Source organism: Poecilia mexicana, unplaced genomic scaffold (assembly GCF_051168715.1).
Source record: "Poecilia mexicana isolate PSO_F unplaced genomic scaffold, ASM5116871v1 scaffold_19, whole genome shotgun sequence".
NCBI lineage: Eukaryota > Metazoa > Chordata > Actinopteri > Cyprinodontiformes > Poeciliidae > Poecilia > Poecilia mexicana.
In genome coordinates this window covers 4096641-4111662 of record NW_028263388.1, presented here as the reverse complement: position 1 = coordinate 4111662, position 15022 = coordinate 4096641, and the positions used below count along the sequence as shown (strand labels likewise).

The window sequence follows — 15022 nt, the reverse complement described above, 5'->3', positions numbered from 1 at the left end:
TTTTGAGATCCTCTGCTGTTATTGATCAACAGTTATAACGTTAAAATCTTTTTTTTCTACTCATTTCTGTATAACATTTTAAGTGGTGCGTTTCCCAATTTGACCGCTAGATGGAGTCAAATGACAACACATTTAAGTGAGCGAGTTAACCGGTTAGTTTTTGTGTAATCTTGGATTTGACAACAATAATGACATCATTTAATTAATTAGTAAGATATTTAAAGCGGCAGTTGCTTCGGTCACGTTTCTCCTCCTCCTCCTCGGACCTCCACGCCGGCAGCAGCTCATGTAGTCTGGATAATTGGACTCTCATGACCCGCCCTCTCACTCCCCCCTCCTCTAACTACTCTTGCAAATAAAACGTTCATTCGTGTTCTTCTCGGTGATGGAGCAATGAGGATGCCGAAACTGGACTTCCTGTAGAACTTTTCCCTTTTCTACAACCACTTTTCTTTCTAACTTTTATTTTTTTGTCCTACCTGTTCGCTGCCATGCTGCGGGTCATAGTAGAGTCTGCCACGGGTCTCCCCAAAAAGAAACTCGGCAGTCCTGACCCAATCGTTTCTGTGACTTTCAAAGGTACGTCTCATTTCAAGGCAAATGTCCCACGTTCAGACTGATTTGAAAGCCAATATTTTGTTTTTGTAAAAAGTTAGGTGAAATTTAAAGAAAGAAATTACAAATATTTATTTAAAACTTGATCATGATTGATGTACAATTTTAGATGCTATATTTATACATTTCATTAATGCTAAATTGAAGATATACATGTGGCTAATTTGACCTAAACAGGATCCTATGTTGTAAAACAAAAACTTTAAAATTGCCAGCTGGGGAGTGGCTGATCCTGGATCCACAGGAACACACACACACACACACGCACACGCACACACACACACACACACACACACACACACACGCACACACACACACACACACACACACACACACACACACACACACACACACACACACACACACACACGATTGTGATGACTAAGAGAAACGAGCTGGAAATTATGGAAAAAATTATCCTGAAGCTACAAAATTACTGTAACTGTAGTGGAAACGTTTAGATGTTTGATCCAAAGTTTTAAATCCTGATAATTCTAGTTGAGCTAAAGTTGATGTCAATCAACAAGTGTTGCAGGATGCTTCCTGGGTTCAGGCACTCCTCCCAAATTCATCATCATCATCATCTGTCAACGATGACAACCTTCCTGTTTTCATGAAGCGTTTCTCTTCCAGATGAGAAGAAGAAAACCAAATCGATCGACAATGAAGTGAACCCTGTCTGGAATGAGGTAATCAGCAGAAACACTCATCATTCCTCCAACTCAGCACATCATTACTGTGACCCCATCAGAGTGACCCCTCACTGTAAAGCAACACCAATCAATAGTTTAATATCATCATGAGATTGTCCCAGTACAGCAGTATTTACTCTTCGTGTTCCTTCAGGTGCTGGAGTTTGATCTAAAAGGCGTTCCGCTGGACTCCGGCTCACAGCTAGACGTGGTTGTGAAAGATTACGAGACGATTGGGAAAGATAAGTGAGTTAAATACAGCCTGAAGGCTTCTTGGGCTTGCTGTTGGTTTTACACAACAAAGGGATTTCAGTAATGAGGTAGTCGGCATCAACTCTTTCCTTTGATAAAACCTTAAAGTTGCCGTTGTACAATCTGAGTTTTTAGAAAACCTTTCTGTCTCTCTGCAGCACTGATTCATCTTCCAAACACATTAATGAGATTAATGAATAGTTTTCAAGGAAAGTTTGACAATTTCAGAGAAATGAAGTTATTGGCTGAATCCACCCGATCACACCCACTTCACCATGCTGAGACTTGCTGGACGGTGTGGGATGACAGAATTTGATTGAGTAACAATGCCTCTCTGTTAGTTTTCAGTCTCAGAGTAGGATTTGTCTACAGAACGCTGAACATTTCTGCTGCAAACAGGAAGAAACTCGACCACTGTGAACTACTACAGCCATTAACTGGATGTTGCCTTTTAATTAAAGAAACATGTGGGCCCAATATGTGCCAACCACAAAAGACTGTTTCTATCCTTGTTGACCATCACTAGTTATGGCGACAAAGACTCGTCTGATACTGAAAGAACCTCGCAGAGTTAGAGAATTGTTTTTATAAATATAAAATATGTAAAGCTGTATCCAAATTTTCTTTGCATGTGCTTTGCTGAGTAAAAGTTTCCCTTGTGTCTGGGCAGTCATTCGGAGGGAGGTGCGTTTCCAGAGCATGAGCTCAGTTTTCCACTCTGCTGTCCTGCCTGACACACTCCCAGAAGATTTAAACTGTGCTGGCAGAGGGGAGCAGTGCTTTCTCTGAAATAGTTTTCCAGCTGCTAATGGGTTATTTCCTGTTATCATGGCAACAGGTTGGTCTTGATAACCAGATTTTATTTTTAAAGAGCATTGTAGTGCAGAGTCTTGTACGTGTAACTGTTATCATGTCTTTGTAGGAAAGATCAGAGCTCTGAATCCAGAGCGTTTTAAGCATGAGAATGGAATTCCTTTAATTACCCCAATGGGATCTGAGCATTGGCATGAAAATGGACAACCCAGATTGTTTCTGTGGTGGCTTAAAGAATGCAGCAACTGTACTCACATTAGCAGATCAGAAGAATATTATGTTTTAAAGCAGATATGTTGCCAAAAACGATGCTGTAAAGCTGAAACCAACACCCTTCTAATGCTGTAAGTCAGGGGTCTGTAGCGGGTTTCCTTTTTCAGATGGCATACACACCCGACCATAGTTAGGATCCACCATGTTTCCTCAGGAAAAATTCTGGAAGTGTCCGTAAGACGGGGAAACTGAAAAAATAAAGCTCTGACACACTGACCTGAATAGGAAGTCATCAGGAAATTGTCTCTTTCCACATGGCTGGACTGTTTTCTAAAACCCAACCTCTTTGCGACATTAATCCAGTCATTTTCACTGATATTTCTCTAACTTCTCCTCTCTTCAAGGTCAAAGGCCTCATTTTCTCAATCCTAAGAGAAGTTATTTTGAGCTGGACAGGCTGATCTGAAGATCAGTCTAATTCAGTAGTATAAAGTAGCTGAACTTCAAAGTTTAATTTAAGGGACTGTTGGAGTTCATTTTGTCTCTGTTTACTACCCAGGACCCGACCAGAACCCCTCAGTGTAAATTACCTTGAAAAATAATGAGATGATGCCGAAACATGATCAAATGTTACAAGCCATACATGTCGTAGAAATGGATATAGAGTTACATTCATTGTCCAGTGCTGGGGCCACACTTGGCTCACCTTAGGGATGTGACCAAGTGAGGCAAAGATTGTAGAGTTTAGCTTTTTTCTTGTCTGTGATCTGTACCCTCCCAAAGGGTAGTCTAATCAGTTTCAGTCTGTTTATGTGTGACTAGCAGTCACACATAAGAGGCTAAAAGAGATAGAGGAAAAGACAGAACCCATAACAGGACATTAAATTATTTCAGGGTTGTCCCCTCAGTCTTTTAGCTCTGCCCAGGTTTTCCCTGTTTCTCTGGCCTTGAGGCGATGGAGGCAGCTGAGAGCTGTGGACTTTCCTTGTTGCCAAGTGTGTGTGACTAAAAAGCTAATGGCAGAAACAGAACAGGGCTGCTGGCCATTGTCAAATGCACAAGAATGCATTCACTTCCTTCTGGGCAGAACGTTTCTCCTTAGGGTAGGCCACAGAAGTCCAACCTGACTCTTTTATTTCAAAAAATCCTGAACACAACTGGATGCTTGGTTTAAAGAACCATGCAAGTATGAATTTTACTTTGAAGATCACTCTGACTGCCAATGTGCAAGTGCAGATCAAGGTGAGCTACTGAAGGGTCAAGAAACTATCACTTGTAAAAACTAGGCAAAGTTGAGAGCCTCCATAGAAAGGATGCTTTCACTCACACACAGCACAGTGGGTCTGATTGGATTGTTGGCTGTGTGGTTCCACTGGTGATCAGACATGTTTCTGTGCAACAAGTTGGAAAGAGAACAGAGAAACGGAAACAAGTGGAGGCTGATGTTTACAGTAACCACTGAGCTGCATGCAGCAGAACAGAAAGAGGATACTATGCTTTCTATAGTTCATCGCTGGAAAGAAGCAGCGAAATGGTTTGTGACTGAAAATCTGGCACTGAGGAAAACTGGATTCAAACTTCAGGACAGAGGTCATCTACTGAATGGTTAAAAAAACAGAATTTGTATTGAACTTTTCCAGTCACATCAACCAATCAGAGCCCTTTATGCTAGATCAATATTCAACCAATTGCACTCATTAACTCAGACATATATACAGATTATCTGGCAACTTGCTGCCCTTCAAACTTTAAGCTGGATTCAGATCTTCAGTTTTTTTGGAATGCAAAACAACCACTCCACACCCACACTGACTTCACTGGGAAAATGTTGCAAGTTGTAACTCATCCATACAAGCTGGTTTTATGCAAACAGAAGTCATGTACTTTTGCCATAATCCCCTACAGTTTTGGCATCTAGATGAAACAAACAGTTCAAAGCACCTCCGGGCAAAATTACCTCTGGAAGTGACCTTCACAAGTACGTATTGTAATGCCTTACAAGTGGAGCCAAGCTGTAAAGTTACCTGGATTGGATCCACTTTGAAGATCAAGATCTGGACAAAAATGAATTCTGTTCAGTTTAGAACTTCATACCCTCTCCATGACCCAGAGCTTTAGCATTGGTTTCTGACCAAACATGCTAACACTGGGGAGAGAGGTCCACTCATTTAAGTCATTATGGTTAAGAGCTGAAGAAAAGATGAATCAAAAAGAACTATGACTCTACATCACTTTCTTCTGTGCTCAATAGAAAACCCAGTATTCTTGTTCTTTTACTAAATGTGTTGTGGCTGTTTGGTGCTCTGGCTTTGCCAAAGAGACTCTGCTTCTTGGAAAAAAAAGGGGGCTAGTGTAGTAGATGTATTAGTGGGCTGTTATGTCCCACATAGGGATGTCACTCCAGCAGCAGACTAATGTTGGAGTGGGTGTGTGTAGAGGGGCGGGAGGCGGGGTTTGAAGGCTGTGTGAAGTTCTGTTCAAAAGACTGCATGTGTTCAGGCTGCTGCTTTCCTCACTGAGGAAGTGATCCTTCGTCTTGGACTTGGGAGTCTAATATTTAGCTCATTCTAACTATATGATCAGAGGTTTTAGAGAGTAAATGGACATCTGTTAATTGGAATGTTCTGTTCTTTGTTAAACCAAAGCTAAACACACTGGAGGCCTTTTTGCGTCAAGTGTTTTTAAAGCGTTTCTCATCTCTGCTGAGAACAAGAAGCCAAATGAATGTTTTGCTATGACCACAAGGACAAGTGGCACTGCTGTCAATTGAATATGAATAAGTCAGCTTGTTGACAAAGGAAGAACTGTTTACCTTCAGCCATTTAGTGATACAAAGGATTATATCCTGCTCATATTTCTCTCTGACTCACTACAGCTCAACTAAAGACTCATAGCCTGATTTAGCCACTGGATATTTACAGAGGAAGTTCATAATCCCAGCATGTTCTCTGTAAGCTGTTCACTGTCTGTTTAGAAGGAAATTGTTGTAATGTGCCCTCATCTTAATGCTGGTGTTTGTTAATCATGGGTGGATACAGGTTTAATGTACAACTTGATCTCTTAATAAGTGAACTCTTTTAGCTGAAAGTGGTGCAACAGAAACTCATTGAACTGAACAAGTTAGAATCCAGAACTGGTGCTCCATTCAGCAGATGATCCAGGTTTGTTCTCTGAAGGGGAAATTGGTGACGGAGCAATGCAAGAGCTTCATCTCCCTGGAGCTCCTCGTTTAAAAAATCCTCTTGACACAATTCAATTTTAAAAGGACCTCTGGGTATTTTTCTTCCCAGTGTGAGACCCCCACTTCAAAGTTTACAAAGGTGAATTCTTTTTTTTTTCTTTTTTTCTTCTTTTTTGTTTGTTGCGCTCACTTTGGAATAATCATGCACAACAACCGTTACTCTTTGCTTCAAAGATTTTAACTTTAGTTTTGTCTAAAATTGTGTCCTATGTGTCGGTGTAGTGACCAGTTGTGACTGCGCCCAGTAAATTCATGCTCCAATTTACTCTCACAATTGAGTACCTACAGTCTTTTTCATATTCTCCACATGACAGATCTGTCTCTCTTTCCAGTCGCCACTATAAACCTTTTTGGTTGGTCTACAGATCTAAGGTCAAGCTATAACTGACCTACTTCCCTCTCCATTGTTATTTGCTTTTAATTAAATTTTTTTCCTGAACTTGTAATGTAGTTGTCGTAGTGTTGACAATTGGTAGCAAAACACTTCATCCCCTTTCATTTTATATATCAGGTGTACATTTAAGATTTAGCGAGTTGCCAGCTAGAATCAGTGGTTGTCATATCAACGAGCAGCTTTTGTCCCTCCATCAGAGGGCGGGATCTTGTATCTGTGATGTCATGTCGCAATATGTCCTACCCAGTCAAGCAGGTCATTATTTTCTTCTTATCCTCCTTAGTCTTTTATATAAAATCTAACCTAGAGTGTTTCCTTCAGTAAATTGTTGTTGGTGTGTGTTTAATAGGATGGTACTGTAGGAGCCTGCTGCTCTAATTTCTACAGCTGTGTTTGATTGTGGACTCCAAGCATTCCTGCTATTAGGAGTCCAGCCAAAGTTTAAAGTTACTCAGCCTGACCTAACAAGATACAATATGATTTATACACACGCTTTCATATTTTATTCTGGACATGACTCAGTAGATTACATTCTACCCACAAGCGAACTGGTTGAGATGGTTTTTCTTTTGAGGTCGACTTTTAGCTCTTTGTCAGTTCTGTGTTTTGACTTTTCTGCTTTGTAAAAAGCAAAAAAAAAAAAAAAAAAAAAAAAAAAAAAATATATATATATATATATATATATATATATTAAAGCATAAACGGAGCAAACTAAGCTATGCAGGTTTTGGCTGAGTGACAGGGTGGAAACAGAAATCCATCACAAGGGACAAATTGTGTGAGGTCATTCCTGGAAAGTGGCTTACAGTACATACTGTAAGTATCTATATGCATTTATTAATACTAAAACTTCAAATTCTGTATTTTGTAGAGACGCTACAAAATGCAGACGCTGTGTGTTCATGTCTTCACTGAACTGCTTGATTTATACTGAGATTAAGTTCTAGACATTTTGTAAGCTCAGCTTACTAACTGGGTGACTTATAAAATCAATTGACTGCATTGTATTTTAATTGACAATGCTAAAGGTGGCTAAATTCAAATGCACCCCGCATGAAAGATTTTAAACCATTAAAAGTGTAGTATGTAACTTTTATAAAAATGTTTTTCTTAACTCTCACCATGTTGTAACAGTTTGAGACAGATAATCTGTAAAAAGATGGATCTCCTCCACCCTGAGGAAATGCACAAAAAAACAACCAATCAGAGCCAGGAGGAGGGGCTCAGCGCTGTCAATCAACGTCATGTTCTCTACTAAATGGGCTAATGGCGGAGAAACAACTCACTGTAAGAGGAAAACTGTTGTCTGCCATCATAAGTGGCTATGCTAACTAGCATTAGCATTCACAACAGGCTCTGCCGATAGGGAAAAGCTGTAGCGGTAGCAGAGAAGAAGGGGCCGGGGTGACAAGCACCAAGACCCGCCCCCGTCTCTGATTGGTTGCTTCTAGTTGGCACCGGGAGAAGACAGAGGAGTTCAGTTTTTTCAGATTATCTCTCATACCAAGTTGTCACAACATAGTTTCAACAAATATGTAAAAAACATATATATATTTTTTTAAAGTTGCATACTCCAGCTGTAAAAGGTTGATGAAGAACTTCTCAATTTTAATTATTATTTAGAGTATTACTGATAATCATCTTGGTAACAGCAGGGCGGCAGCACATAATCCAACAAGACATGAGAATCCATGAATGACTGGAACCACTCCACCAGCCCTGCTGTTCACACAGCTCAGTGTACGACGAGGTCCCAACGCTGCAGCCTCACCTCCACATACAGCAGGTGGTGAAGTCACTAACTCTGGTAGTTCTCAGCTGTTTGGACACTAGCAGTGTGCAGAATCCCGAGCAGACAGATTGAAGAGTGAAATGATATTCCTCGTGGTGAGTTTTGTTTGTCTGTGAAAGGCAGGGCTTGTTAGCTCTGGGTGGTTTCCCTCTCTGGGCTCTTTCTGTGAATGTGACCTCAGCTGAGAACACATCAGTGTATCCACTGTCCCTGTCACCGAAGACATCCTGACTGACTGCAGCCAAGCCGGTCAGCAGAATGGACGTTGCGGAATAAAATCAGCAAAACGGGCATGCTGACTTTTACCTTACAACATGGAAACAATTCTGTTTGCTGTTTTTGATTTGTAGATTCCTTGGGTCCACTAAGGTTTCTCTGCGAGACCTTGCCTCTGGAAAATCGAGATCTCTGCCATGCAAAAATGTTCCTCTGGTCAATGACAGCGGGAAGGGGATCGGAGTGAGTGTTGTATTGTAAAAGTAACGTTAAACAAGTCGAATGAAAAGAGCTGAGCAGGTTCTCATTTCCCTGTAGGCTACGATAGACCTGGTGATTGCCTATGACCCTCCAGCCAACGCCGTGCCGAACCCCAATGACCCCCAAGATGGAAATGCTGCAGTGGACGCCGGTCTGTTTGTTTCATAGTGAAGCATTGCTGCACGACTGGATTTAGTTTGCTGAATCTCAGGTCTTTTCTGTCTTTGGTGCCTAGCAGGAGGGGGTGAGGATGAAGAGGGGAATGAGACTGTTCCAGACGGGGCCCAGAGTGGCCCAGCTGGAGCCCCTTCGTCCTCTGGTCAGGCTGGGGCTCTTCGCCAGAGGCTGAACCGGGCGCAGAGTCGCCACCGACTTGCCAATAAACCCCAGGACTTCCAGGTCAGTTCAGTAGTTTTTATTTATGGACATTTTGGTAATAATTTTTCATGACTTCAGAATTGAAATGCATACGCTTCTTCAAATCATTCAGTTGTGTTGCAGTAGAATAATTCCTTACTGAAAAATGTACAAGAATCAAACATTTTAACTTCAATTCATAAAGAGTGGAGCAAATCCTCTGTTAAGAAATAACAGTTTTTAACAAAGTCATTGGTGGGAGCAGGTTGGGAAAGGAAAAGGCCCACAGCATCACAGATCCTCCACTGTACATAACAGTGGATGTGAGACTTGCTTCACCCAAAAACACCACCTTGAATATCTGTTGCCAAATAGTTTTAAGCATATCACACTAAAGCATATTGTCGGTGCGTCCAGCGGTAGCTATGGAAACTTGGTAAAACCAAGATGTGAAGATTTTCAGGAATCTGTCAAGGTGAGTTTGGAGGTTTAGCTTCATTGCCATCCTACTCATCATTAAGCCTGTTACAAATCATTACTGTTACAATAACCAATGAATCAATTAATCACATGACAAGTTAAAGCCAGCTCGACGACTTCCATTTACAGGATTGTTTTTCTTGTCATTCTGCCAACAAAAGTCTTCATTATGGTTCATTGGGCTCAACTTTTCAGTTTTATTTGCTGTTTCTGTTATTTTCTTTTTTTATTCTGGATATTTAAAATGTGTTTCACTTCCAGTGTTAAATGTTTGTTAGATTTAAACTTTATTGATGTTTGAGAATGTGTTCTTGCATTATTATGCCATTTACATCATATTACGTGAAAATGGTCTTGGAACAACAATATTATTGTTTATCATAATAACTTCTGGGACGATTTATCGTCCAGGGAAATGAGCTGTCCTGGCAGAGCTCCTCTCTGTGTGGTGGAAGGATAAATGTGGGTTGTTGTCCAGCTCAGCGGTCAGGAGCCGAGAGAAATGAGGCTTCTGTCACGGTGTGTTTATGCTCCATGGAAACAGAAAGTCATGAATAACTAATTAGTGACTCTGATAAACTAGAAAAAACATAAAATAAAGATTAGCATCTGTGATTTCGTTGAAACCTTTTTTCACAACTATATAAATCTCCTTCAATTTAACTTTGACTTGTTTTCTCTTTTTGTGAGACGATCCTCCTGCATTTACAGAAGAATTCAATTCAAAGGTGTTTTTTTGTTGTTGTTTTTTTTCCTTTACACATTTTCAGCTGGTGTGTGTCAACACATCTGTCATCTGTAGAATAGCGTAACCCTAAAATTCTTCAGTTAAAACACATTTTTTAAATCCTGAAGGTATTTTCTGGACTCCTGGTGACCCAGACCGGGTCAACGGATCACTGATTTAATCAAACAGTATTCTGATTAAATCAGTAATCACTGAAAACCACTTCTGCAGCTTTTTCAGTTTGAAAAACGTCTGAATTGTTTCTCTCAGAATCTCGACTTTCACCCTACAAGGTAAAAACATTGAAGAATTCTGCTACAGAAAGACAGCTATTTTTTGTTGTTGTTTTTTTCCGGCCATGATTAAACGCGTTCTGTTCAAACAAGATGATTTAAGTAATCTTGAATAGACAGGTGATTGTGTGAACTTTCATGGTGACATGACTATGTTGTGTTACCTACTTTCCCTCTAATCCTGTTGTTTCTTTACATGCAGTCCACTCATGAACTGATCCACTCTGTCCTCCAGATCCGTGTTCGGGTCGTGGAAGCCCGTCAGCTGTCCGGAAATAACATCAAGCCTGTGGTGAAGGTCCATGTGTGTGGACAGACCCACCGGACGAGGATCAAGAAGGGAAACAACCCGTTTTTTGATGAGGTTTCATCTTTTTTCCGATCTAACTTAAACGACACAAGCTTAAATGTTCCTGCTTGTTGTTCTGCTCCGGCTCTCGTGGATCCTCGTGTGATTGGTTGTTGGTTTCTTGCAGATCTTCTTCTACAACGTTCATATGCTGCCGTCGGATTTGTTTGAACAGAACATCAGCTTCAGGGTTGGTGCAGCTCATGGAAATGTTGTGGTTTTCTGTCCGTCCATGTGGATGCTCCAGCATAAAACCTGATTGTTTTATTTATAGGTGTATAATTCATATTCGCTGAGGGCAGACAGCCTTATGGGTGAATTCATGGTAAGTATTAAGTGGCGACCGCTCATACTTATTAATTTTTATAAGTGTTTGTGTCTCAACCAGGCCTCTCCTTGTTTTTTTTCACGCAGCTGGACATTGGTTATGTTTATGATGAACTAGGTACGTTCACACAGAGTTAAGTGTTTTTCAAGTCCATGTTGTTTGAAAGTTTTGTTCTTTTTTGTCACTTCTGGAGGGAATTTAAGAGGATTTTTAAAAACACCTTTTGGTAACACTTTATTTTACGGGGTATGCATAACACCGACATGACTCTGTCATAAACATGACATAACACCTGTCTTTATGAATGTTCTCATGAAGTTTCATTCGGTAAATAATGACACTTTAATGCAAAATTGGTACTTTTAATGGACTTTCAATGCAACTTTTAAAGCAACTTTGCATTAAAAGTGTTATTATTTACTGAATGACACTTCATGACAACAGTCATAGACATTCATAAAGACTCCTTCATGTACATGACAGGTGTTATGTCATGTTTATGACAGCGTTATGTCAGCCATATGCACACCCAGTCAAATAAAGTGTTACCCAACTTTCTATCTATAAGTCAATATGTAGCTTTCAGTGCTTTTCTTAATCTAGTTGTTTCTTATGAAAAAGCTGAAGTAGTTCTCGGAGAGAGAGAAACTAATTGTTGCCTGGTGAAGGTCGGGGCAGCGTAGTCCGAAGCCCTCATGATCACATGTTATTTTTGGCATTTTGTAGAAAAATTTGTCATTTTTCAGACATTTAGCTGTAACAGCTGTAGAAATTCCAAGTTTTCTGTTGAAGTTCCAATAGAACTCCAGGTGTCTGAACCTCTTCAGTCTGACTCTGAGAGTTATTTTGAAATGGTTTTCTGCAAAACTCAAAGTACAAATGTGAAAAACTCAAAGAAATCACACCAGACCTTGGTTCAAAAAATCCTTCAGACATGATCTCCGAACTCTTCACAATAATAAACATGGGTGAGTTCACTATAGATGGCACAGAAAAGCTCCTGTTTTGTTCTGTTTTGTTCAGATTTAAACAAGCAGTGTGTACTGACTACAGCAAGCAGTTTCAACTTTAAACAAGCTATAAATCTATGGAGTGAAAATATGGAGACTATTTTCACTCCATGTAAATCCCAGGGTAAGGCATCCAGAAACGCATGTAATTGAATGGCTAACACATGCGACGGCATATATATAAATCCAAAACGAGGCTAAAACTACAAACAATAAAAAAACTTTGCAGTATTTGCCTTCTATACTCTGAATGAGCAAGGGTTGAAAAAATGACAGGAAAACAACATTGGCTCCTATACTGCAAGGTTCTAGTGACAACAAGTTGCTGCTGTGTTCATGTGTCTCTTCCTGTATGTTTCTAAAAATACATCTGACTTGGAGCAAAGCAGCATTCATTGTGCTAACGCTGCCTTTACATTTTTGTTAATCTGACTGTGTAAACTCGGACAACTAAACAAATCTCTAATAAAATATAAGCTGTAGCTAACTGAAACAGCCAAAACTGTCCATCAGTACAATACACGCTTACCATCGCTTCATCAGATATGCAGTCTGTTCATTTGTTATTTGGGAGTTTCAGAAATTTCAAACCAAAACTCTGTTGGCTTTACATATTGGTCCAAAAAGGAGAAAATATCCAGTGGGGAGAAAAACGATTAAGATGAAAAATCCTTATCAGAGGAGAATGACTGATTTTAACATCATACATGGGAAACAGTCAAGGAATACAGAATATCATCTCTGAACAAAACACAACGTTGAAACAAATGGCCTGTGCCAGCAGACATTGACACTAGGGGCCACTCCTGACAGAGAGGTTCAGGAAACGGACAGCAGCTCACACAGACTGACCAAAACTGGATAATGATTGATTGGAAAAACGTTGCCTTTAGCTTCAGACGCAACTTCACCTTAAGCATAAAAGCATGGATCCACCCTGCCTTGCATCAACAGTTCAGGTGTTGTGGAGGATGTTTTTATTTTTTTTGGCACATTTTGGGTCCTTTAAGCAACATTTAAACATGTTTGTGCTGCTGATGTCCAGCTCATCGTCCAGCAGGATAACACGCCTTGTCACAAATCTCAAATGAGTCCACTGGTTTCCTGAACTTGACAGTGAATTTACTGTCCCCCAACGGCCTCAACGGTCACGAGATTTCAATCCAACACAGCACATTTGTACTGGAATGGAAGCGTTTCATCATAAAACTCCAGCGACTGTGAAATCGCATCAGTATGGACTGAAAACCGCCAAGGAGCGCTTGAATCTTTCTCTGCTTGCTGCCAAGTGAAAGAGGCCAGGGAATCTGTGGTTCTCATGTCCTGATCATATTTGTGGTCATTCTGCAGCCCATTGTGTGATGAGGAAGTGGCTCCTGTTGAATGACCCAGATGACTCCAGCTCCGGCGCTAAAGGCTACCTCAAAGTCAGCCTGTTTGTTGTGGGAACAGGAGACGAGCCTCCGGTATGTAGTCACTGATTCTACATGTGCCTCAATTTCACTACCAACCACAGAATCTGCTCCCATTTTCCATTTATTTTATTATTTTTGGATTCTGTTCTGACTGTAGGTGGAAAAGAGGGAATCAAATGACGACCAGGACGACATAGAGAGCAACCTGCTGCTGCCAGCAGGGGTCATCCTGCGGTGGGCCACGCTGTCCTTAAAGGTGTTCAGGGCTGAGGACATTCCCCAGAGTAAGACGAGACGAAATCAATCAGATCACGTATCTCTGTCTGATAAAACAAATAACGCGTTGTTTTCTCTTTTTCAGTGGATGATGCATTTGTCCAGACGTTGAAAGGGATCTTTGGAGGAGAGGAAAACAAGAAGAATCTGGTGGATCCTTTCCTAGAGGCGCGGTTTGCTGGCAAAAAGGTTTCAACTCAACCCAGTCTTGTTAGCCAGTTAGGGATGAACGATGGCTAAAAAACCAGATCCTGATAGAAGTGTTTCTTATCAGTCGATATTAATAGTTGATTAGATTTTAGTTTCAAATATTTGAAGTACAACCAAAGTTTTCCTGTTTCATCCAGTTTTCCCTTCAAATCGTTTTTAATTTTTTCAATTTTTGAGTAGTTATGAGGAACGGTGGCAAAACCTGAAACTGCTGCTGCACAAGTCACTCAACATGTTGTTGCTAGGTAACCAAAGAGTGAGTTACTTGTTGCCACCCAGCTAACTTAGCTAGCTGTGAAAGGTAGCTGCTAAAGCCTTTCCTTTGCCTACATCTCCCAGAATGCTGTGCGGTTATTGCTCAGATTTCAGTGAATATTTTTATATTGAATATTATATTAGATGTATTATATATTGATATTAATCACTTGTCTATCACGATATATTATTATTTATTTATTGTCCAGTCCTAGTCAAAGTCCTTTAATAAAAAAGCATAAATGTTACCTGCTGAGACAAAAAACTAATAACGGTGTTTTTCTGTTTGCAGTTGTGCACTCAGATCATTGAGAGGAACGCGAACCCAGAGTGGAACCAAGTTTTGAACCTTCAAGTCAAAGTAAGAAGTCCTCATCCTGTTAAAGACGATCAAGTTTAGAAAAGCTTAGTGGAAATAAGTTTTTGTCTTCACTGCAGTTCCCGTCCATGTGTGAGCGCATCAAGCTGACTGTGTTCGACTGGTGAGTTCTTCTGTTTCAGAGCATCCAGTCTGCAGCAGTGTATTGTTTTGATGGAGTGAATTCCAGCTGGGAAACTGTGCCTCCATGTTTCTGCAATGTGGTCAGCGACATTCTGTGTGTGTGTGTGTGTGTGTGTGTGGGTGTGTGTGTGTGTGTGTGTGTGTGTGTGTGCGTGGCCCAGCAACAACCACTTGAGAATAATGCAGGGCAGTGACTCAGACTGTGGTGGCCCTTCCCTTTCCCCTCAATAACATGTTCTGTTGGCTGCCCTGAGCTAATTTTCATCACAGTTTCTGATCACATAGCTCAGGTTCAGGAAGGCCAGAGGGAAATAAGCTCAAGAGGAAAAGG

The 15022-nt window shown here is 40.6% G+C and overlaps 1 protein-coding gene across 2 annotated transcripts in view; it reads left to right on the top strand.

Moving 5' to 3' along the window:
* Positions 1-263: 263 nt before the first annotated feature.
* LOC106932911 (myoferlin-like) overlaps positions 264-15022 on the top strand; it is a 37183-nt gene continuing 22424 nt past the window's right edge. For both annotated transcript variants that reach the window (XM_088000985.1, XM_088000984.1), the window contains exons 1-15: positions 264-579; positions 1249-1304; positions 1462-1553; positions 8363-8471; positions 8547-8640; positions 8725-8888; positions 10582-10710; positions 10823-10885; positions 10970-11020; positions 11110-11140; positions 13384-13499; positions 13606-13732; positions 13810-13913; positions 14482-14550; positions 14628-14671. In XM_088000985.1, coding sequence (XP_087857111.1) covers positions 492-579; positions 1249-1304; positions 1462-1553; positions 8363-8471; positions 8547-8640; positions 8725-8888; positions 10582-10710; positions 10823-10885; positions 10970-11020; positions 11110-11140; positions 13384-13499; positions 13606-13732; positions 13810-13913; positions 14482-14550; positions 14628-14671 — 1337 coding nt within the window. In that variant the 5' untranslated portion in view covers positions 264-491. The remainder of the gene's footprint in view (positions 580-1248; positions 1305-1461; positions 1554-8362; positions 8472-8546; positions 8641-8724; positions 8889-10581; positions 10711-10822; positions 10886-10969; positions 11021-11109; positions 11141-13383; positions 13500-13605; positions 13733-13809; positions 13914-14481; positions 14551-14627; positions 14672-15022) is intronic.